The sequence below is a fragment of the Triticum dicoccoides genome, chromosome 7A (genome assembly GCF_002162155.2).
Source record: "Triticum dicoccoides isolate Atlit2015 ecotype Zavitan chromosome 7A, WEW_v2.0, whole genome shotgun sequence".
Classification (NCBI taxonomy): domain Eukaryota; kingdom Viridiplantae; phylum Streptophyta; class Magnoliopsida; order Poales; family Poaceae; genus Triticum; species Triticum dicoccoides.
This window is the reverse complement of record NC_041392.1, coordinates 682969408-682990920: the sequence shown is the minus strand read 5'-3', so window position 1 is coordinate 682990920 and position 21513 is coordinate 682969408. Positions and strand designations below refer to the sequence as shown.

At 48.0% G+C, this 21513-nt stretch overlaps 4 protein-coding genes and 1 pseudogene across 6 annotated transcripts; 3 read left to right on the top strand and 2 right to left on the bottom strand.

Annotated features, from left to right (window-relative positions):
* Positions 1-1631: 1631 nt before the first annotated feature.
* LOC119327642 (ethylene-responsive transcription factor RAP2-13-like) lies at positions 1632-2453 on the bottom strand. Its single transcript, XM_037600734.1, has one exon. The coding sequence runs from the start codon at positions 2396-2398 to the stop codon at positions 1889-1891; it is 510 nt and encodes a 169-aa protein (XP_037456631.1). The 5' UTR covers positions 2399-2453; the 3' UTR covers positions 1632-1888.
* A 5594-nt stretch (positions 2454-8047) lies between these two features.
* LOC119327591 (ALA-interacting subunit 3-like) lies at positions 8048-12309 on the top strand. The gene is made up of 8 exons (XM_037600688.1): positions 8048-8381; positions 9063-9121; positions 9212-9286; positions 9375-9491; positions 9625-9695; positions 9909-10209; positions 10402-10691; positions 11830-12309. The coding sequence occupies exons 1-8, from the start codon at positions 8288-8290 to the stop codon at positions 11882-11884; spliced, it is 1062 nt and encodes a 353-aa protein (XP_037456585.1). The 5' UTR covers positions 8048-8287; the 3' UTR covers positions 11885-12309.
* A 1351-nt stretch (positions 12310-13660) lies between these two features.
* On the top strand, positions 13661-15924 carry LOC119328792 (protein DETOXIFICATION 34-like). Its single transcript, XM_037601774.1, has 6 exons — positions 13661-13961; positions 14055-14680; positions 14766-15061; positions 15138-15256; positions 15381-15467; positions 15570-15924. The coding sequence occupies exons 1-6, from the start codon at positions 13719-13721 to the stop codon at positions 15636-15638; spliced, it is 1440 nt and encodes a 479-aa protein (XP_037457671.1). The 5' UTR covers positions 13661-13718; the 3' UTR covers positions 15639-15924.
* Positions 15925-16377: 453 nt separating this feature from the next.
* On the bottom strand, positions 16378-18818 carry LOC119328793 (haloacid dehalogenase-like hydrolase domain-containing protein 3). 3 transcript variants are annotated; one of them, XM_037601776.1, is made up of 5 exons: positions 18528-18818; positions 18360-18404; positions 17375-17666; positions 17075-17281; positions 16378-16979 (listed from the first exon to the last, which is right to left on the bottom strand). In XM_037601776.1, exons 3-5 carry the CDS (start codon positions 17630-17632, stop codon positions 16629-16631), a joined length of 816 nt encoding a protein of 271 aa, XP_037457673.1. In that variant the 5' UTR covers positions 17633-17666; positions 18360-18404; positions 18528-18818; the 3' UTR covers positions 16378-16628. The 3 variants fall into 3 exon arrangements, with proteins under 3 accessions (XP_037457673.1, XP_037457674.1, XP_037457672.1); XM_037601777.1 differs by having other exon boundaries at positions 17375-17663; XM_037601775.1 differs by having other exon boundaries at positions 17375-17645; positions 18528-18817.
* An 814-nt stretch (positions 18819-19632) lies between these two features.
* LOC119333890 lies at positions 19633-21077 on the top strand (annotated as a pseudogene).
* Positions 21078-21513: the final 436 nt, after the last annotated feature.

The following is a 21513-nucleotide window of genomic DNA, read 5'->3' as shown; positions in this document are numbered from 1 at the left end:
GACCCTCCTCTGCGTCTTTCTTGAGGCTTATACAACAGCTGCGGAGATATCACCCACATCTCATCTCACATGGAGTGTGCTTTCTTTCCCCATTGCCATTGCCCACTCCATCCTTTCAAACTGAGTTTCAGAGACAGCCAAGCCAGGTTTGCCCCCCAACCTGCTCAGCTTACTAGATTATACTCCCTCCATTTCTTTTTAGTATGCATATAAAGTTTGGTCAAAGTCAAGCTTTGTAAAATTTGACTAAATTTATATTAAAAAATATCAACACTCACAATATGAAATCAATCAGATGAACCATGAAATGTATATTCATACTATATAGTTTTAGTATTGTAGATGTTCATATTTTTTGATATAAATTTGGTCAAACATTGTGTAGTTTGACTTTGACCAAACTTTATACGCGGAGTAAAAAACGGAGGGAGTATTATTTATTATTATGTGTTGTCAGTTTGATTTTGTTCTTCTTGCGCTGTGAGCATTCTTTTTTTTTGGGTCATGCTTCATGGAAGGGTTTGGACTATCCACATGCTTACTAAGAGTATCTACAGTTGGACTTGACAAATCTGACCCCTCAAACGTTCACGGACGCGTCCGGGCGCATCCACGGACAATGATCGATCACCCCTTGAAAATGCATTTCACATCCGAATACCTCAAATTAGTGATCTTTGACCGGAGCTCGTCTGTTTCCGCTCGCCTGGCTCCGCCCTGGCCATGTCCGGCGGGCAGAGTGTTGGATCGGTCGCCGGCAAGGTAGGGTAGAGCGTAGGACACGAACTGGCTCACGGGACTCAAGGCCCTGCCGTCTCTCATGCCCTACTCTTCCTCGCCGGAGACCGGAATCCGAACGGTGCTGGTGGACGTCAGATCGATGATGGATCCATCCGAGGACGAGCCGCCGATGTCCACCACGATATGGTTGCGGCGCTCGGACGGATGCGTCATACAGGGCGCCGGCGAATGCGACTCCGCCTCGCCGACATCCGCCGGCGCGAGGGCTGCCACCGCCTCCTGCTCCCGGTGCCTTGCACGGCGGGCACGCCCTGCCATGACCTTGTCAGACGAGGCCCATGGTGCGCCCCGATGCTCAGCGCGCCACCGGAGGGGTTCGCGTCTGCCAGCCCGTTCGGACGCCAGATGGACCGCACGGCCTCCAGCGAGGCAGCTATTGCCGGCCTAGCGCCGGATCCATGCCCCATTTGAGCGGAAGCAACGGATTCCCGACGGATGGAGTCCGAGCGCAACCGTCCACGGGCCTCCTCCCGGGCGCGGCGGAGCGCAAGGCGGACGACCATCTCCTCCTCGGGGCCGCGCGGTATGAGCTCGGGGTCGACGGATCTGGAGGTGAAAGACTCAGATCCGCTGCCCGCCATGCCGGAGAGGACCGAAAGGAGCCGAAGACGAGTTTGGGTGGCGGAGGAGAGTGAAGTGGGTAGGGTTTGGTCCGACGAACAGATGAAAAGGATTTTATGTGGGGTCGGTTGGGCCAGCGTGGGCCGGGTCTGACGTGCGTGCCCGGACGCCCCATATCTGCCGCATATTTGAGGGGTCCGTCCGGGTGTAAATTTTGTGATCGGACGGCCTGCCCCGGACATTTGAGACGAGTTTGAGGGGTCCCGTTGTAGATGCTCTAACGCGTCTTACTTTTGAAAGTTAAAATGACAGTACAATATGTTACTCCCTCTGTAACATTTTGAGCAGTGAGCGAGTCCCGGTCGATCTCCTAGGACGGGTACATGTTGAGCATGAAACTCTCCGACTCGTCCCCCCAAGTTGAGCTGTTCCATCGCCGCCAGTGGATAGGAGACGCGGAAGCGGAAGCCGACAACGTGTCAACGTACGTAGCCGAGCCACCAGAGTTCCCGAAGGGCGGGGCAGTTTATTGGCGTGGCCTTGGAGTATGATTCTTGGACGCGGCGATGGTGCGGGAGATGACCTGGAGCTTGGCATCAACGGCAGCGTTGAGGGGGGGCCGCGACGAGGCGGCCTTGTCCGGGAAGTTGAGCCGCGCGGCGTCCCCGTGGAGGCGGCAGGCGGCCTGGTCGTAAGCATGAGCAGCCTCCTCGGCGGTGTCGAAGGTTCCGAGCCAGAGCCTGGTCCGGTTGCGCGGCAGCCGGATCTCCGCCACCCACTTGCACCCGTGCCGCTGCCGCACGCCGCGGTACAGCTTCACCGCCGCAGGCGCGGCTGCTGCGGTCTTCATTGGCTGGGCACGAGGAGGCAGCCCGGCCTGCGGGCGAAGAAGACGCGGGCGCGCCTGGACATGCTGAGTATGGGTCGGCGCCATGCGGGCTCCGGCGGGGAAAGACGGGGGCAAGAAGAAGGGGTGAGAGGCCGGCCTCTGGGGCGGCGGAGCATCTCCGGTAAAAGGCTCGAGCGCTCCCGCCATGAAATCTACGTACTTGGAAATTGCTTTGGGGATTTCTATGGTTGGTGTTCTTGGTGGCGCGGAGTCGTGGCCTAGGGAGCTTCTCGTATTTTATAATCGCCTCTGTTGTCCAAGTGGTCCATTGGCGTGGCGGCACGTAAGCCCATGTGTGGAGCCGCAACCGGCTGCTGTCGGTGGGCTGCGGATGAGCTCAGGCGGTTGGCAGTTAATTGCGTGACGCGCTGGTTGGCTCGGAGGGGCTCCAGGTGGCCTGGGCGGTGCCGTCCCAGAGTTCACTTGGGCGGCGGACGGTGCTGCTCGGCGCCGGGGGACGGGGACGGGCTCCGGAGCGGAGAAGGCTGCAGCCGGTGCGGGTGGTGGCCCAGGCACGCGAGGGAGCCAGGGGAGGCGATGCCGGGGACGTGCGGGTGCGGGCGGTGTCCTGGTCCTGGCGTGCAACACGCGCGCTCTGGGCACGCACACGGGGCGTTCGACGAAATGCTAGGGGATCTAGGAAGCTCTACTGGTTACGAGTTTTGGAAGGATGGCTACTCTTGCTCTGGTAGAGATGATGGACATGTTTGTTTGGCCAAATGACCAGGTGTCGATTGCAAGTTCATGAGCTCGCAGGTTTCTGCCATGCACATGAGGTGCTTGACGAAATGAAACAGTGGCCTAGGGAATTTTTTTGGTCATGAAACCAGGCAGAATGATGTCTCCTTACATGATAGTGATGACAGCAGGGTTGTTTAGGCAGAATAACAAAGTTTCTAGTACAAGTTTTCATCGAATTCAGTTCTGACCCAAAACTCCAGGGAATTATTTGGTGAACTTGCAAGATGCATATGGAGCTGATCTTCAGGACTTCAGGGTTTCTTTGGAAGGACTGCAAGATGGAAAATTTTCAGAATTGTTTGAGCAAAAGAAAATAGGGTTGTAGGTCTTTTAATAAATTCCAGTCATTTTTGTTTCCCATTTTCCAAATTCCTCTCCTCCATACACAAAACTTTTTGAAAAAATTATTGGTATTGATAATATTCCTTCATTACTTGTGAAATTTAGTAGGAAATATTTTCATCATAATATTTCCCCAAAATTATTCTTTAATGGCATTTTGAAAACCCTAAATTGCTCCTGTTGCACTAAAACTATGTCAGAAAAAATCTAGAAATGCAAAAAAATTATGTGAGATCCTGTGATGCCTATAGATCATTTTTGTGCAAAAACCCGTCTTGGCCATTAAATTCTTTTTATCACGACATCCACTTTCCAATTCCGGACCAGTTTGAGCATATTACTATTATACAAGAAAATTTTATTTCTATCAAAATTTTATTATTATTTTGTAAAAACTTGGGTTAAATATTTGGCGTGTTACAGTAGTGCACTTGGATCTGGAGATAGATGTACCATACTACCAAAACTGTAGCTAGAATTGGCAACTGGATCTAGAGCTAATTCTTCAAAAATATGAAACGAAGCTTCTCCACAAAATGTTACTACTGCATGAGGGTTCGTTTTAGAACCAAATAGACATTTGTTTAAGGATAGCCCCCACTTATCACCTATTTAGAACGGATTTTTTCACTTGAGCTGCTTCTGTTACTCAAGATTCTGCTACTAGTTGGAGGAACAGTCAGATGATTTTCTCTCAATTTGAGATCTTGAATTCCATTGTAACTCAGGGTGTGTGCCTAAAAAATGGTTGCATAAATAAGTAGCTCTTAGAAATGAACTGGATTAATAAAAGATAACTAGTAGTGATACCAACTTTTATACATGTAAGCAGGTCACCAATCTTTTTTAAAAAATTGACCCATACACAATTTAACATAAGTAGGTGTCAAATACAATAAGGAGATACAATAGGAGTTTCGAAGTCGAAGTTGTTCTATGAGAATTTCTGTTGTAGTTTTGAGAAGGTGCTTTGTCCTTTTGAGAACAACTGGTCATACAATTCTTTTTGTAACTGATGAACAAAGTTAGTTGAACTAGTAAAAAAGGGAGAGCTAGTAAAATGATGACAAACAGAGTAACTTGTACCTTTTGTGATACCAATGTCTCCAATATACTTGTACTCCTGATCATTGTGATTTGGAGTGATGCTTGCACCTGGTAGTTCTATCCTTTTAGGACCTAGAAGCTGGTACAATGTTTCAGTTGCTCGTTGAAAGAATAAATGTCGTCCTCACTTTCGGTGAATTTGATCACCAGATGCCTTATGAGTTCTTAAAAGAGAGTTTGAAGTATTGGCGGATCGACAATTGCCTGTATTGGTATTTCTAAGAAGAAATTCTTAAATATGGAGGATAATGGAGAAGAAATTAATATCCTTTTGGGATTGCGGCAAAGTACTTGCAAGATGTCATCTACATATGTTCTCATAGTTAGGATTGAATCTTCAATCATTCTTGGAGAAATTTTGAGACAATACTTGAAGGTTTCAGTTTGGCCTATTGTTAAAAGAAGAAGAAAAGGAACATACATTACAAGATGAAGCACTGCTAAATACTGTGTTCCAATACTGTGTATATAGAAAAACATACCTCAATACTATGCTCAGTTTTCATTTTATCATGAATATAATTTTGAATGCTCCTTGGAATTGGTCGGACCCTTCCCTGAACCCTGCGCAAGCGGGAGCTATGTGCACCGCGCTGCCTTTTTTTGGAATTTTGTAAATATCGTCATCCTGCAAGTGAAACCTTCTGAAAGGTGTCGTAGAAATGTGCTTTAACTATTTAAGTTGATTAAAAAGTAAGATAAAGGATGCAGTGGGACCACACGGATATTGAATTACTAAATAGTCATATGAACTTGTTGACTTATAGCTAATCTCCCAAATGAGTCGTTTGAAGAATGTCGGGAGTCAAGGGTTATGTATGATTTGACTATATTTGTAGTCAAAGGACTGGCCTTGGAGATTTTGGTACGAAGGTTGAATTCTATAGTTATAAGAAAAATTCAAAATATGATGTCTACGTGTAGTAGAAAACGTCAATAATTAGCAGTGATGCTTTAATGATGTAGAAAGAACTACATTCACCTGGGAACAATACTAACCACTAGTACAATGTACGCTCCTATAATTAAGTTACAATGAACTCACCCTAATGATGCAATGTCATCATGATTAACATTATTAAATTTAAATGAAGAATTAATTCAACTATCAAATTCAAATTTAGAAATAAGAAAACAAAAATATTTTCCAAATTGTCATTTAAAAATGTTCATATCATCTGATTAAATCCCTAAGCAAATTTCCAAGTGGAACTAAACTCACTGGGAATTGTAATTTGACTCCAGCAACAATTAATGTGGACCAATAGTATTTAAATAGGCAGATTTGGAATAAACAAATATTTATGCATTTCCAAATATTGCAAAAGCTTGTGTATGTCATTGCTACATTAAATAGTATTTATATGTCAAATATCATGATCAACAAAATCTATTTTTCACCTCAAGTAATTATAAAACATGAGCTATATTAATTAGGAGATAAGGAAAAGAATAAAAGGGGAAAACTACACTGTGCATTTCGGCCTGTTGCTACAGTATACGGCTCAGCCCACCCAGCGGGTCGTCCCCTACCTTTGTTCACCAGAGGTGAGGTGGACGCCGCACGCACGGCCGTGGCCACGTGCCGGCCATCCGCTGCCTCCCCGACATCTATAAGTCCCCCTCGACCCCCTGCACCCCCGCACCCCTGCTTTCCCACACTCCCTCACTCGCCATCACCGATTGTGCTCTTGCCCGAGCTCAGTCGTGGCCATGTCCACGTCGATCCCGTGGCCAGAAGCCTCCACACGCCATAAGATGGCCAGAAGATCCGCATTGTCGTGCTAATCATCCCCACTGAAGGGCACTTCGCCAAGCCGCCGCATCGCGCCGCCCTCGTCGGTCTTCCTCGTCTTTGTCCGCTGGCCACCGCCGTTGATAGTGTCGCCGTCAAGCCTTCCCGACCTTCACTGAACCTGCCATGAGCTCCACGGTGAGCTCCTCTCCCCATTACCCCTCCCCTCGCTCAATCTATGTCGTTTGCCTACGCCCCGCACTTCGGCCACCAAGGCCGGAGCTCGCCCGCGCGCCCTGCCTTGCCTTCTCCGCACGATGTTTTACCCAGGTTCGGACCCTCTTGATGAGGTAAACCCCTGTGTCATGCCCTTATATATTGATTGTGATGGGGTGCAAAGTACAGATTGATCTACCTCAAGATCGTATGAGGATGTTGTAAGCTCTAAACGTTGCGAAGGTGTACGCGTGTCTCTACAGACTAAACCCCACGACTTATATAGACACCGGGGGTACCTAGGGTTTACACATGGTCGGTTACAATTTAGGGATAAACACGCTAATCCTTCAAATACGCTTGAAGTGTACGCCAAGCCTCCAGGAGTTCTTCATCTTGATTACGCCGAGGACCAGGGCCATCATGGCCCATTCATTAGTCTTTGATGGGTCCTCGGCCCAGCCCATAACCAATGGACCGATGTGAGAAACACCCCCTAATTCATGACACCACCAGAGACGGCAAGGATTGCCGCTCGAGCCACCCCACGAGAGTGACATGGCGTGCGTACCTCTTTGTGAGAATAAATCATCTTAAGTTTTAGAAAAAGGCCATCCCGGTTGAAACAACCATTTCGATTGCTACCACGGCCAAACCTCAAAAAAATGATTTGACATCACATATAAGTGCTATCTACTCCCTCTGTACCGAAATACATGTCGTTGGAGTAGCTGAACTTCAGCTACTCCAACGACATGTATTTCAGTACAGAGGGAGTAGATACTAATATGGCGAACCATTAGTATATCGGATATTACCAGGAGGCCCTTCCCGCTTGTTTGACTCATCCTAGATGGTTTGGCACCTGTCGACGCGGGTCAAACAAAAAAAAAGCTTTTTTGCATCATCCGTCCCAACACACCAATCTACGCCAAGATAAAGAATTCTGGGTTGCCAGAAACAAACCATGTGATTAAAGGTCTTGCCTAGAATTGCCATCAAAATGCACTCCATTAGTTAATCCCTCCTCCTTAGGGTAGTATAAATAAGTACATCCGCGACTATAACATGAGTAGAGTGGAATTCTCGCACTAACCAAAGAGCAGATATGCTAGCCAAAATACTTTCATATTCAAGCAACTAATTTCTGGGTAAAAGAAGAAGAAAGAACTCCACGGGCCGACCAAATTTCCCCGGTTCTTCACCGAGCACCATTTAGATCGGATAACGTGTCTATCTCGGGGGTTGTCGATTCATGCAATCTTGCGAGTCATACGCAATGCGAAAGACAAAAATGCATTAAAACAGTCTGCCTATTTCATTAGTTCATCGTAGAAGCCGTCTCGATCAGTAATAAAAATAGCTCATCAGAAATCCTCAAAACTATATAAGATACTCCCTCCGTCCCATAATATAAAAGCGTTGTTGACACCAGGGAGTAGAACATAATCTACCTTCAATTTTTTTTAAAGAAATCCCCAAAACAAAACAAACCAGAAACAAAAGTGATGTTTCTAGAAGAAACCAGCCAGTGAAAGCGGAGACGGAGAAGTCAAGCTCTCATTGACCAGCGGGACCCCCAGGGTCGTCTCCCCCGGCTCGACACGGACACACCCCACCGGCCCACCCCGCACCCACCGCAGCCGTGCCGTCGTCCCTCCTCCATCCCCCCTCCCCCGTCCCCGAGGGGTCAGAATCACTCCGCGCTTTCCCTTCCTTCCCACCCAAGCAAGCTCCCTCCCTCCCTCCCCGAGGGCCAGCGGCGAGCCCGGCCCCGAGATCGGCGCGAGCTCCCTCCCTCCCCGGATCCCCAGCGGAGGCCGCCTCTTCCTGCGGCGCCGCCGGGGCGGGCCGGGGTTTATCGGGCTCCGGAGCGGCGTGGCGGCGGCGGGGGGATGATGATGGACGCCGTCGCGGCCGGCACGAGCAACGGCGGATCCGGGGCCGATGGGGACGCCGCCAGGCGGAACAACACCAGGATGCCCAAGTGTGAGTGAGATCTGGCCTGGACTGGCCGCCGCCCCTTTCTTCCCCTGCTTGATATGACTCTCCTTGCCGCCCGGGAATCGGAATGGATGCGGTGTGCTGCTGGTGCTCTTGGCGGCGCCGATTTGGTTTGGTTAGTTAGCGCGGGGGGCTCGGGGATGCTTGCTTGCTAGGTGGTCGTGTTCTCTCTTACTGTTGGCACCACGGTGGTAGTGATTATAGCTCGTTTTATCCAGAAAAGGGCATTCGGTCTAGTGTATGAGCTATGGATATCACTAAACCTTTGGGATCGAAGTGTGGATGGAGTGGTTACTTATGGAAGCTCCTGTTCAAGTGGTGTGGCTTGTGTTTCTGGCATGCAGGACAATTCTTACTCCTGAATCCCTATGCTCAGGTTCCAAGTTCACGAAGTTTGGATAGCAACTAAATTACACTATAAGCTTAGTTCATGCTAAGCAACAGAGCTTAATCTAGCAATTATAGCTCGTTTAATCGAGGAAAAAGAGACAGTCTAGTGTCTAGTTACCTGATCGCATTGTTTGCTTGTGTATGAGCAACAGACATCTTGAACGTTTGGTATAGATATGTGGATGAAGTGGTTGCTTAGCGTAACTCCTAACCTTGCGGTGCTGCTTGTGTTTCTGGCATGCAAGCCAATTCTTACTCCTGGGTTATTATGCGCAGATTCCAAGTTCACGCAGCAAGAGCTGCCGGCCTGCAAGCCGATCCTTACTCCAAAATGGGTAAGCATGGTGCCTCCAGAGATTACGGTGTAGAATACAACAGTGCGCGTGCTGGTGCAGCTCACAGATGTTTCGTCTTGTGTTATGCAGGTTGTCTCGGTGTTTTTCCTTGTCGGCGTCGTCTTTGTCCCAGTTGGTGTCGTTTCGCTACTAGCTGCACAAGATGTATGGCGCTGAGTATCTTTTACACATTGTGTTAACATACACACACACACTGGCAGTTTCTGACTTCACTTATGCTGACTGACTGCAGGTTGTTGAGATCATTGATCGGTATGATCATGCATGTGTCCCACCTAACATGACTGATAACAAGCTTGCGTACATCCAGAATGAGACTATACCCAAAGACTGCACAAGGACTCTCACGGTAATACATAACTGAACGATTATCTTACAGTATAAATATTTCAAGTGAATAGAATTGTGTTGCGTGTCCAGCTAAAAGCAAGCACCTTCTATCAGTCTCTTAGCTAAAATGAGATCTGGTTGCTACCGTGCAGGTTACAAAGGAGATGAAACAGCCAATTTATGTGTACTACCAGCTTGATAACTTCTATCAGAATCATAGGAGGTATAGTCTTATTTGATGTTTTCAGTCCATAACTTCTGGAGCAACTTCACAGCTATCCATTTTCATGTTTCTCTGCAAACTGCAAATCGATTTTGTACAATCAAAATAAAAAAGGCATACTACATAGCAGATTAACTGATAATTTGGTTACCATATTGCTACGAATAGCATGTGTTGGGGGCTTAACATGTACTACAAAATTTCCAATTTCAGGTATGTGAAGAGCCGAAATGATGCACAGCTAAGAGATTACAAGAAGTCAAATACGACAACCTCATGTGACCCTGAGAGGTTCACGGCTGATGGAAAACCAATTGTTCCTTGTGGTCTGATTGCTTGGAGTTTGTTTAATGACACATATAGCTTCACTCGTGGTAAAGACAACTTGACAGTAGACAAGAAGGACATCTCCTGGAAAAGTGATAGGGAGCACAAATTTGCCAACAATGTCTACCCAAGCAACTTCCAGAATGGTGCGCTCATAGGTGGAAAGAAGCTTAACTCAAGTATCCCGGTATGCAAATTCTTAATCTGTACTGTGTTCCATATATATGTAGGCTACAATTGTTCACTTACTATATATAGCCTCAACATTTTAATTTGCAACAATGGTTCGTTTGAGTTCTTTGACTTGGATAAAAGAAGTTTCTCTGGGTATTGAATACCTGTAAAAGTTATTCATGTCTGTTCTCTTTCTATGTGGCAGCTGAGCGAACAGGAGGATCTTATTGTTTGGATGCGGACTGCAGCGCTTCCTACATTCAGAAAGTTATATGGGAGGATATACGTTGATCTCAAGGCGAATGATACCATAATAGTGAGGCTGAGTAACAACTACAATACATATAGCTTCGGTGGCAAGAAGAAGTTGGTCCTTTCCACTGCAACCTGGCTGGGAGGAAAGAATGATTTTCTTGGATTTGCGTACCTTATAGTTGGTGGACTCTGTATTTTCTTGGCATTTGCATTCACCTTGCTATACTTGATAAAGCCAAGGTTAGTAGCTTTTGAACTCAGGTCCATTACAGTTAAATGAAAATGTGCCACTGCTGATGTGTACCTTTTGTGTTTGTAAGCCATGCGTGAGACATGCATTTAGCTTTGTTGAGATGCTTGTCCACCTAATGCTACATTTGGAGCAGTAATGCTATGCCTGCAGCTAATCTGCTGGATTTTGGGAGTGTTTGGTTCGATATGTAACATAACAACCCCTAGAATTGTCAGTTTTACCTCTCTTTTTTTGTGAAGTGTTTGATTCCTTTTTGCACTTGTGACTTGCCACACTTTCTTAGCCTCCTTTTTGCCTAAATTAGCCACACTTGTGGGCTGTGGCCCGTGGCAACTATTTTGGTCGCCATGGCATAGATAGTATGGCAGTTACTTAAGGTTAGTTGGGGCAGAGTGATCCGTCCATGTATACTGACATCCTCCTGACTATGGATGATGTACTCTATTTCATCTTGACTCTCCTAGTCTTGGTAAGATTAGGATGGCATTGGGTTGTATCCTTGTATGAGCATAGTTCATGATTTGTTCTTTTTGTTGAAAGAGATTTTGGGTAGAAGCATATATATTTTTGCCAATGTCAGTAGGGCCAGCCGACCAGGCAAAGGACAACCAGCTGCTCCCATTTACTTTGGCCTTTTATGCTACTACTAGTATGCATACACGTGCATTGCACGTCTTAAATTACAGAGTGGTTTTGGTTAAAAAAATCACAAATGTCATTATACAAATGCAGAAATTAAGTGGTTCTAGAATAGGATGGAGACATCCACGTTTTACTGCTCACCGCAAATCGAACTGCTCGCATCCGTTAGATTTAGCAGACCAATGGTTAGCATTGATCTATAGGTCCAATTCAAAACTGGTACACTATATAGTATATAAGTATAGGTATATAGAATTAGTTGGTTTACCCTGGTAGTCTACCATGAGTGCTGCATCCATACCAGCTCATACTTTGTCATACATGTGCGGACATGATCAAGCTATCACAAGCACTACAGGACAATCTTGACACAAAACCACCAGAGTCAGTGTAAATTGTTGTAATGTAACTAACCAGTATTTCTTCTGTTGTCCTATCTGAATGAGAGCCTTCTTAACGATCTAAATTATGGCCTTTTTGCAGGAAACTGGGAGATCACAACTACCTGTCCTGGAACAGGCACCCCGCAGGCCGCTAAGGGTGTTTCCGAACTTGATATGGCGTGCAATTGATGCCCGCCTCGACTACGTGAAATGTATCATCATGCCCTAAATGATACCTGAGATTCCCAGTAGCTCTAGACTACCTGTGTGTACATTTTAACAAACGGATCTATCTATGTTCTTCTATTTCTTTTGTTTGTTGTGCTAGGGGGCATGCATACAGCAGCCGATCTTTGTTGTTGAGTACCACTACGGATTGTATTGCTACCTCTGATCCATAATAAGTGTTGCAGTTTTGAACTAGTCCCAGTTCGAAACTGCGACACTTATTTTGGATCGGAGGGAGTATCAAGTTTCTTGTTTCGTGGTATGGATTTATTAACCATCCTGTAATGTACTGTAATAGTTTATTGACCCTATGAGTTTCCATACAGTGCTGTGCATCCCTTGGGACACCAAAGTTGCATTTTCCGATAACCTGGTGAAGTCTGAAAACAGATTTGCTGTAACTTCTTTCGGGGTAACAATGAAGTACTGGTATTCTTTAATCGGGGTAACAATGAAGTAGGAGTAGTCTATATCCAAAGAGAAGCTCTTCACGAGCTGCATCGATTCAATTTTCAGCAGACTTCGAGATGCCGCTCAAGAGATGAACATATTATTTTTGAAAAGGAGGATTACCTCCGCCCTTTGCATCGATAGCCATCTTCATTAATTATTCAATGGAGTATCAACCAAAAGCCACCTTTCTGTCGACCTCAATTGCTCCACCTACAAGTCTCATAAAGTTTATTCAACTGAGTCCGTCAAATTAGATACATGGATTAACCAGAAGCCACCTTTCTTGCGACCCCAATCGCTACACCTACAAGTCTCATGGAGTGTCGTATCCACGCACACCATCTAATTCGGTGGCCATCCCAGGCTGCCAGGAGCCGAGAGCATCAACCGGTGTAGCAGACTCTCAGCACACATCGCATACCAACCGGTGTAGCAAACCCTCAGCACACATTGCATGCGCACGCTGAAGAATCCGCCGCTGCCATCTTATGCCATCCAATCTTCAAGAGAGATCAATGCACATGCCTTGCCAGGCCCAACTACCGTTGACGCCATCACGACGCCAGACAGTGCCACCATTTTGCGTGCGTCCATTAACATGCGACCATCACCCAGACCCCGCTACCCCATGCCGTCGATACCCGCCGTTGTCGACGCGTCAGATGCCACGCCACTCCGCCGCTGTAGTAGTTCACTGGTCCCTCTAGCCGATGAACCTCTTCAAGAATGATGCCCCCAATGGGAAACGACACATGAGCGCCGCCATCATCCGACCGATTGATAAGGGTTTTCTCCGGAGGTAGCGGAAGGAGGTGGGAGCTTCACCTCGATGATGCCTTCAAGAAGGAAACAACGCATGGGGCGTCACCATCACCGGCTCCGGCCGTCGGCAGAAGACAAGGTTTTCACCTGGATCTTGTCCCACGAGAACCCCTGCGACATCTTGTGCATCAGCCAGACCACCTTCAAAGCCTCAGATCTGACCACCCACGGTAGCCTGCCACCGCGGGAGCCCCGGCGCACCGCGGACACTACCGAGTGCACCACGACTGGAGCCTGGGAGGAGGAACCGGTCTGGTGATGAATCGGCAGAAGAATTTGTTCGACGTCTCGACAAACGGGCGTGCAGGCACGCGCGCGCAACGGGTAGGTACTCTCTCGAGCGCGCGCGCGGGTAGCTGCCACCTACCTACCGGCGGCCGCCCTCCGCTCCCTCCCCGGAGCGTGGAGTATAGATACCTGGATTGATAGCCGAGGGCGGAGGCAGACCGGTGACAGCTGCTGCATCAGCAAGCCGGCCGATCGAGGATGGGGACCGGCGGCGGCGACGGCGACGCGGCGGCGGTGCGCACCGCGGGGGAGGCGGCGCGGATGGTCTGGGAGGAGTCCCGGCGCCTCTGGGGCATCGGCACGCCCATCGCCATCGCCACGCTCAGCCTCTTCGCCGTCAGCTCAGTCACCACCGTCTTCGTCGGCCACCTCGGCAACCTGCCCCTCGCCGCCGCCTCCATCGGCCTCTCCGTCTTCTCCACCTTCTCCTTCGGGTTCCTCGTACGCACCCATCTCCTCTCCTCCCTCCCCGGCACTCACTCACTCTCTCACACCCGCCATTACTAACGAACACGTCGCGTGCATGGCATGCAGCTGGGCATGGGGAGCGCGCTGGAGACGCTGTGCGGGCAGGCGTTCGGCGCCGGCCAGGTGGCGATGCTGGGCGTCTATCTGCAGCGCTCCTGGATCGTGCTCATCGCCGCCTCCCTCCTCATGGTGCCCTTCTACGCCCTCGCCGAGCCTCTCCTCCTCGCCATCGGCCAGGACGCCGCCGTGGCGCGCGAGGCGGCCCGGTTCGCGCTCCGCATCCTGCCCGGCGCGCTCTCCTTCGCCGTAAACTTCCCCACCGCCAAGTTCCTGCAGGCGCAGAGCAAGGTGCTGGTGCTGGCCTGGGTCGGCGTGGCCGGGCTCGGCTTCCACGCCGCGCTCACCTACCTCCTCGTCGCCGTCCTCGGCTGGGGCCTCCCCGGCGCCGCCGCCGCCTACGACGTCTCGCTCTGGGCCATCGCGCTCGCCCAGGCCGCCTACATCGTCGGCTGGTGCCGGGACGGCTGGCGGGTCTGGTCCGTGGCCGCGTTCAGCGACATGTGGGCCTTCGTCAGGCTCTCGCTCGAGTCCGCCGTCATGCTCTGCCTCGAGATCTGGTACATCGGCATGATCACCGTCCTCACTGGCCACCTCCAGGACGCCCAGATCGCCGTCGACTCCCTCGGCATCTGGTACTACTACTACTTGTTACCAAAACTCATTACAACCTGACAACATTCTGAACTAACTGACAGAACAACATTTGTGGCTTTGCAGCATGAATGTGAACGGATGGGAGGGCATGATCTTCATCGGCCTCAACGCGGCCATCAGCGTTCGAGTCTCCAACGAGCTGGGCTCCGGCCGGCCAAGGGCGGCGAAGCACGCGGTCATGGTCGTCGTCGGCGAGTCGCTGCTAATCGGGCTGCTCTGCATGGCCCTCGTGCTCATCTTCAGAGACAGCTTCTCCATCATCTATACCACCGACTCGGAGCTCCAGCACGCCGTCTCCAGGATCGCGGGGCTGCTTGGCCTCACCATGGTCCTCAACAGCGTGCAGCCCGTGCTTTCAGGCATGCTTCCTCCCTCCCTCTCACACCATTGCTAGTTTCATTTTGTTCATGTCGCCTCAATATTCCTCTCATTCAGGGGTCGCCATTGGAGGAGGGTGGCAGGGCCTTGTCGCATACATCAACCTCGGCTGCTACTACATCTTCGGGTTGCCCCTGGGATATCTCCTCGGCTACAAGTTCAACTATGGAGTTGGGGTAATTGGCTATGCTATTTAAACAGTACCGCAAAATTGCAAAAATTAAAATGAAGGAGGGTATTTGTGGTATGATTCTTCGATATTTTCGGTTATGAATTTTGTGGCGTTGGTTGTGATTTCAGGGGATTTGGGCCGGCATGCTTTGCGGGATTGCACTTCAGACACTGATCTTAATCTTCATAGTGTGGAGAACGGATTGGAACGCAGAGGTATAAAATTCCTTCTCACCTTTGTTTGATTTCGGATATGTTGTAAGTATGTAAATGTTGTTTATATGGAAAATGCTCATCTCTCATGCCCTAAAACTGCAGGCTGCGCTGGCTTCAAGCCGTGTGCGAAAGTGGGGCGGCGCAGATGTAACCAAGCCTCTCCTGGAGTAGAACTAGATCACCATGATTAATAAATCTCTGTTTTCCTGAAGAAAGAGAGAAGCGTACCCCTATTACCTTGTGGCGCTGATGTAAAATTTAGAAGTTGTGTAGAACTAGAAGGATATGCACGCCTTGCTGCGCCGTTGTCTCTTACCATTGGGGCAGCAAGTTTTTTGCTTTCATATTTGTCGTAGTGGTTTTCATTTCATGGAATTCTCTCTACCCAGCAACCCGGGACAATTAGCAGCACTGGAAATTTCAAAAAGGAATGCACACTACACATCCATCCAGCCAATCTTGCCACAATAGATTTTCTGAAATGTAACGAAAGGCGGAGAATACTTGGACAAACTACTATTATCCACATACCAAATACTCAGACATTTTGCCCCTTTTTGAGGGAATACTCGACAGAATTACCCCATCTGTTGGTGGTCTCACCTGGCGAGAATGGAAATTTTCTCCCAGATGATCTCTTCACTTGCCAAGGCGCCTTTCCAGTTGATGGCGAGGTGATTGACACTGGCAAAAACACTGAAGGTGCCTTTAGCCAATCTTTACTCACCAAATTATTGCCGGATGGCGCCCTGGTGGCTGACAGTGGGACCCAAACAACAGAACCAAGGAGAGCAACCAGAGGGCTTTCTACCCACTGTGCCCACACAGTAGGCTTCTGCTGAGATATCACATTCATCTTGGGAGTTTCAAAATGCCCCCAACATTGCAATCCTATCAACCTCATACGCGATGCAGAACCATGTTAAATATCTCCATTATGCAAAACATGATTAGAATTATTCGTCGTTGCAAGATGTTCGTCGCACGACTGAATCACTTGCCACATTCAGCAGTCAGCAACAGTACCCGAAGCTACTACCAGAGTTCAAGTAGCTCCAGCTAGCTAAACAGGCCAGTGAACCATCACTACAACACATCCCTTCTCCTTGGCTCCCTCACTGCGCAGCAAGAGCACAACAGGAACTATCCCAGGGGCGAGATTCAGAGCTTCTCGGCCATCCTGCGCAGCAGTGCGGCCCCTAGTGGCTCCTCAGCGGGTTCCTCAGTCGGGTTCTTGGTGAGCCATGCCTGCGCGGCCTCGAGGTCAGGGAGGACCGGTGCGCCAGACTTCCTCCAGCTCTCGGCTTCGGCGGTCTTGAACCGGTCCAGGAGCAGCGCGTGCATCCCGATGCTTCGTGCGGGGACATAGTCCTTGCGGTAGCTGTCGCCAATGTGGAGCGCCTCTTCTGGTGCGACGTTCCCCGCCATCTCTAGCGCGATCTTGTAGATCGTTGGGTCGGGCTTCTCGACGCCGACGATGCCTGAGAACACCCCGAAGTCCCACTCCGAGCCCTAGATGCACAGCTAAGACATGCATCAGGTGACTGCTTTTATAAGACAACAAATGGCTGAAAAGGTTGTGACTGTCGTCTCTAATGTTATCAAACCTGATTCAGCCCTAACGCAGGCAAGATGACCTCTTTGTAACGGTACTCTGCATTGCTGACGATGCCAACTGTGATACCCTTCTCCCTCAGCCCTCTCATGAAGGGCTGTGCATCAGGAAACACTGAGTATGGCGCAGAGGAGCCGAAGGCAGAATAAATACGCTTGAACACTTTCTCAAATGTCTCATCATCGTAATCATAGCCAGCCTGTAGTATAAATTGAGCAATCAGATAACTAGGAAAATGAAAAGGTCAACACTAATTCCTGAAAAAAATTCCATATCTGCAAAACGGCTTTACCTTAACAAATGAATCCTTAACGCAAATCCTCCACCATTCGATCGTTGGCATCTTTGCCGCAAATCCAAAGCATGGGTATTTCCTTGCCATCTCAGTGTATGCAAGCTTGAAGCCTTCATGCATTCGATCATAATCAGGGCATGGCTTTCCGGCAGCCTTAGCAGCCATGCAGTAGTAATCACCAAGCCGTCCTTTGTAAGCAAGCAGAGTACCAGTCACATCCACAGTGACCAACCGTAACTTCGATAGCAGCGACATGTTTGATGATGATCTGAATAACAGTTATATTCTTCTGTCAGCAAATCCAAATAACAAGAATTAGGGCAGTATGCATATATAACCAACGATTCACACATATGGCATGTACTTGAGTATCTAATTAACCACTCCTGCATATAACTGAGATTTTTTTTGTAGATAACATGCATGAAAGGAAATAACAGTTTAAATTAAGCATTTTACAGCAGAAATCAAACTTGCACAAACAAGCAACAACCTCTCCCTCCCAATAGATATCCAGTATGTTTTCAATGTAAATTGAGAAATTTTAAAGGAAGAAGCAAGCTACAAATTCACAGTGCAAAGTTAAATGGCTTGCATGGAATCAATCAGTTGAAATGGTGAGAAATCAAATCACATTATAACAGGAAAACAAAGTAAAAAAGGAGGCCATCAACTGCTAAACAATCACATTATTCACTGAATACAGTAATGGGGGCAACAGCCCACAAAACAAAGAGTTTCGACCTAAATAGAACACTTAGCAGTTCGCACTCCATTAAACTTTGCTGTACTGAAACAAAATATGCTACTAGTAGTAGTTAATGCAGAGCATGGTAACATTGATTTAGATCCCCTTTACTTTCTCAGTTAAAATAAGCTAGACAAGATAACACAAAGCCAGAGCGCTGTGCCTTTATACTGTATTTATAGTCTAAAATAACACCCCCCCGCATCCAAAGCAAATCTTATCCGCTGCCATTACCTCGAGCAGAGGACCAAAGACTGCTTCTCCGGCCACCAAGAATGCCTGCAAAAACAGGAACCACCGAGGAATCAGGGACGGCCCAGCGGCGGCAAGATCCTATCTTTCCGAGCAAGAACACGACAAGAACCAAGAAATAAATGAAAGAATCCAATCCAGATATACCACCTTCTGAATCAATCCGGCGACGCTGCGGCTAGGAGGGGAGGACTTCGGTGGAAGTTGCGGCGTGCAGGCTCGGGCTGAGATCTCAGACAAGGGAAAGGGGAAGCAGATTCACTGGGTTGAGAGATGGGATTTTGCTGGGTTTGTTGTCGCCGGCTATAAAGTATCGGGACTTTGGGAGTGGGGAGTGGAAATCTGTGGAATTCGGGAGCAGAATACCGGCGGTGCTCGTCCACGGTTTTGCTGGTTCATCGGATGGCAGCTCAAGGCAGGGGGGCGATAGGGTGTTTTGGAAGAGATGGGTGTGCCATGTCAGCAATGGACCAGCTGCACTCTTTGGAGGGGTATTATTATTATTATTATTATTAAAACGCTGTAAAAAAGCTAATACTAGTAATTAATACGTGTCATAGAAAAGGATAGTGCTTTGTGGTAAAGTTTGTAATAGCTGCAAAAACGAAATGTGGTCAATCTAAAATCTATAACGGGGAAAGATAAATGTCGTTGGAGGGGGAGCAAGGGCGATGACTCGGGTGACATCGCTAGCTAGCAACATCGATAGGATGGTCACCTCTAAGGGGTTTAGTGGTGCCTTCGGTTATTTCTTTCGGAGGCGAGGCCATGAGGTAGGGACACCGGCGACGGCGACCCAAGATCAGAGTGGTCGGGCAACAATTCAATGATTGTTGGTGGTCGAAGAGCGCGAGAGGGGAAGTGGTGGGTTTGTGGCGGGAAAGTAGGAGGTGGGACCTGAGTTAGGAGAAATAACCATATTCGTAAGGCCTCGTTTGTTTCGCGTGGGTCGCAGGTGTTTTTATTAGAGGATTAACCTCCCGAGGCCCAGAATCCTCGCAAAGCCTCGACAATCCGTTACATGGGCCAAACCCATTCCCCTTCTATCCACTTCTTCCCACGCGCTTCAGAACCCTCGAGGGGGCCTCGAGGGTTTGGCCGCCCGACTCCTCGCCAAGACGCCGCCGCCGACTCCTCCCTAAGACGTCGCGCCGCCCGACGCCAGCGATCTCCTCCGGCACACCGGACTTCTCCCCAGTGGTAAGTCATCGCTGCCCCTCCCTCCCCCTCCTCTCCCAGGAGGCAAGTCTTCGACATGGCGGCCACCTCCCGCACGCCCTCTGTCCGCCTTGTCCTCACCGGCGAGCACGCCAAGAACGACGTATCCTAGCCCCAGCTCCACATGGACCCTAACCCTACCTGGCTAGCTCGCCAAGGACGTCGTCCTCTTCTAGCCCCTCTTATACCCTAACACTAGCCCACGAGATTGCCATAAATTTGTGTTGGTGATGGTCTGATGCATCTAGGAGGATAAATTGGCAGATTCTAAACCAAGTTCGCCCCCTCCTGGTGACTGATGTTGATCTCGCGGTCGATCTGCCTGCCTAACTAGAGATATATAGTAGTATTAGTAGTGCTTGTTTGTGATGGTCTGATGCTGATGGTGATGGCAGTGCGGTGCAGATTATATATTAGTGATGGATATGGCCATACAAATTTCACAAAACAATAAATCAAGAGAAGCAGAAAGAGTTAAAGGGTCAATGCAGACTTCTCAAGGATGCCCGGAAACAAAGCTCAGCTAGAATTATCATACACACATGATAGATGCCAACCCACACCTTTGGCAGAACTTGATGACCGTAAGTTCTAGTTTAGTGCATGTCTTTGTAACTTCTTGTATTCCATACTTCTTTTGTAATCAATTTTGTTTTCGAGTAATCTAAGTTTGATAAATCATTTGTTTTATATGCAGTCGTGGCCAGAAATAAGTAAGTTCCAGACTAAGCCTTTTCCACTCTATGATAATTAAGCTAGGTGATCTCTATGATGATGAGTTACTGGGTTTAATGGATTTTCATTTCCTCTCTTTTTGTTGACATTTATAATGAATTTTCATTGCAATGTGGCCTTTAATGATAACTTGGGTGTTTGTGTAGGACACATAGCAGAAGGTAACTACAATTTTACATCAGTTGAGGTTACACAAGTCAGTGATGGTGACCCCGAAGTTGAAAGAGAGGAGACTGCCTTCTCTTTTGACCTGAATCAATACGATGATGATTCACACATGTACGACAATCCAAGAGATGCTACTCAAAGTGATGAGCCAAGAGATGCTAAAGAAAGCGATGGTACAAGGGATGTTGTGTTCAAAGTGATGAGCCAAGAGATGCTACACAAAGAGGTGGTGCTGCTGCTTCAAGTAAAGAAGGCTATGAAGGAATCAAAGAAGGGTAAGAAGCGTGATGATCTAATGGTGAAACTGATGGCATAGTATGTGGATATTAAGAGGAAGCAAGCGGAGGAGGAATCTGCTCTGTTGGTCGGGCAAAAAATGCACATGAGTTCTCCATCAGCAAGTGCATTCTTGTTCAGCATAAGATGGAAAGCATACAACGCCATGAAAGAGCCGCTTCCTACGAAGTATTCAAAAGTGTTGAGAACCATGAGATTTTCCTCAATTCTGCCACCGAAGATGAAGAGAGTGTTGCCGTGTTTCTTCGGAGCGAAATGGCAGAGTTGCCTCAACGTATCTAAGGTAAGCTACTTTGTTCCTATTAACATGAAGTACTTATGATGTAGCTAACTAGTTGGACTGAAGATTTCTGGTACCTGGCATTACATTACTAAGCAATGACTAAACAATGACTTCATGTGCAGGTTCATTGTTCTTATCTGAATGAACTAGTTGTAAGCATGTATTAGATTAACTTGTTTGCTGTCGATGTCCTCTCTATATGCTCAGGATTTTAATTCTCTACTTCTTTTGTCAAAACTAAATCTTAAGATTTGAGGGCCTCATGGTTTGCAACGGAGAAAATACTTGACTTAAATATTTACTTGTAGTAATTGTGCACTTCTTTCTTTGTATCCAGAGGTATGTTTTCTTGGACTGAACAATATTAAGCAAATTACTTGTTGTTTCTTTCCTCCAATTTCTCGTCACTTAAGATATGTGGCTAGTCAAGTTGTT

Bases quoted from the DNA above. Each gene is read 5' to 3' on its own strand.
- LOC119328793 (XM_037601776.1), bottom strand. From the start codon at position 17,632: ATGTCGCTGCTATCGAAGTTACGGTTGGTCACTGTGGATGTGACTGGT. The intron at 17,282-17,374 runs GTAAAGCCGTTT...TTTATACTACAG, and splicing joins TTAAGGATTCATTTGTTAAG to GCTGGCTATGATTACGATGA. The intron at 16,980-17,074 runs GTTTGATAACAT...CTGTGCATCTAG, and splicing joins CTGCGTTAGGGCTGAATCAG to GGCTCGGAGTGGGACTTCGG.
- LOC119327591 (XM_037600688.1), top strand. From the start codon at position 8,288: ATGATGATGGACGCCGTCGCGGCCGGCACGAGCAACGGCGGATCCGGG. The intron at 9,122-9,211 runs GTAAGCATGGTG...TGTGTTATGCAG, and splicing joins CGATCCTTACTCCAAAATGG to GTTGTCTCGGTGTTTTTCCT. The intron at 9,287-9,374 runs GTATGGCGCTGA...GACTGACTGCAG, and splicing joins CGCTACTAGCTGCACAAGAT to GTTGTTGAGATCATTGATCG.
- LOC119327642 (XM_037600734.1), bottom strand. From the start codon at position 2,398: ATGGCGGGAGCGCTCGAGCCTTTTACCGGAGATGCTCCGCCGCCCCAG.
- LOC119328792 (XM_037601774.1), top strand. From the start codon at position 13,719: ATGGGGACCGGCGGCGGCGACGGCGACGCGGCGGCGGTGCGCACCGCG. The intron at 15,062-15,137 runs GCATGCTTCCTC...CCTCTCATTCAG, and splicing joins CGTGCAGCCCGTGCTTTCAG to GGGTCGCCATTGGAGGAGGG. The intron at 15,257-15,380 runs GTAATTGGCTAT...TTGTGATTTCAG, and splicing joins AGTTCAACTATGGAGTTGGG to GGGATTTGGGCCGGCATGCT.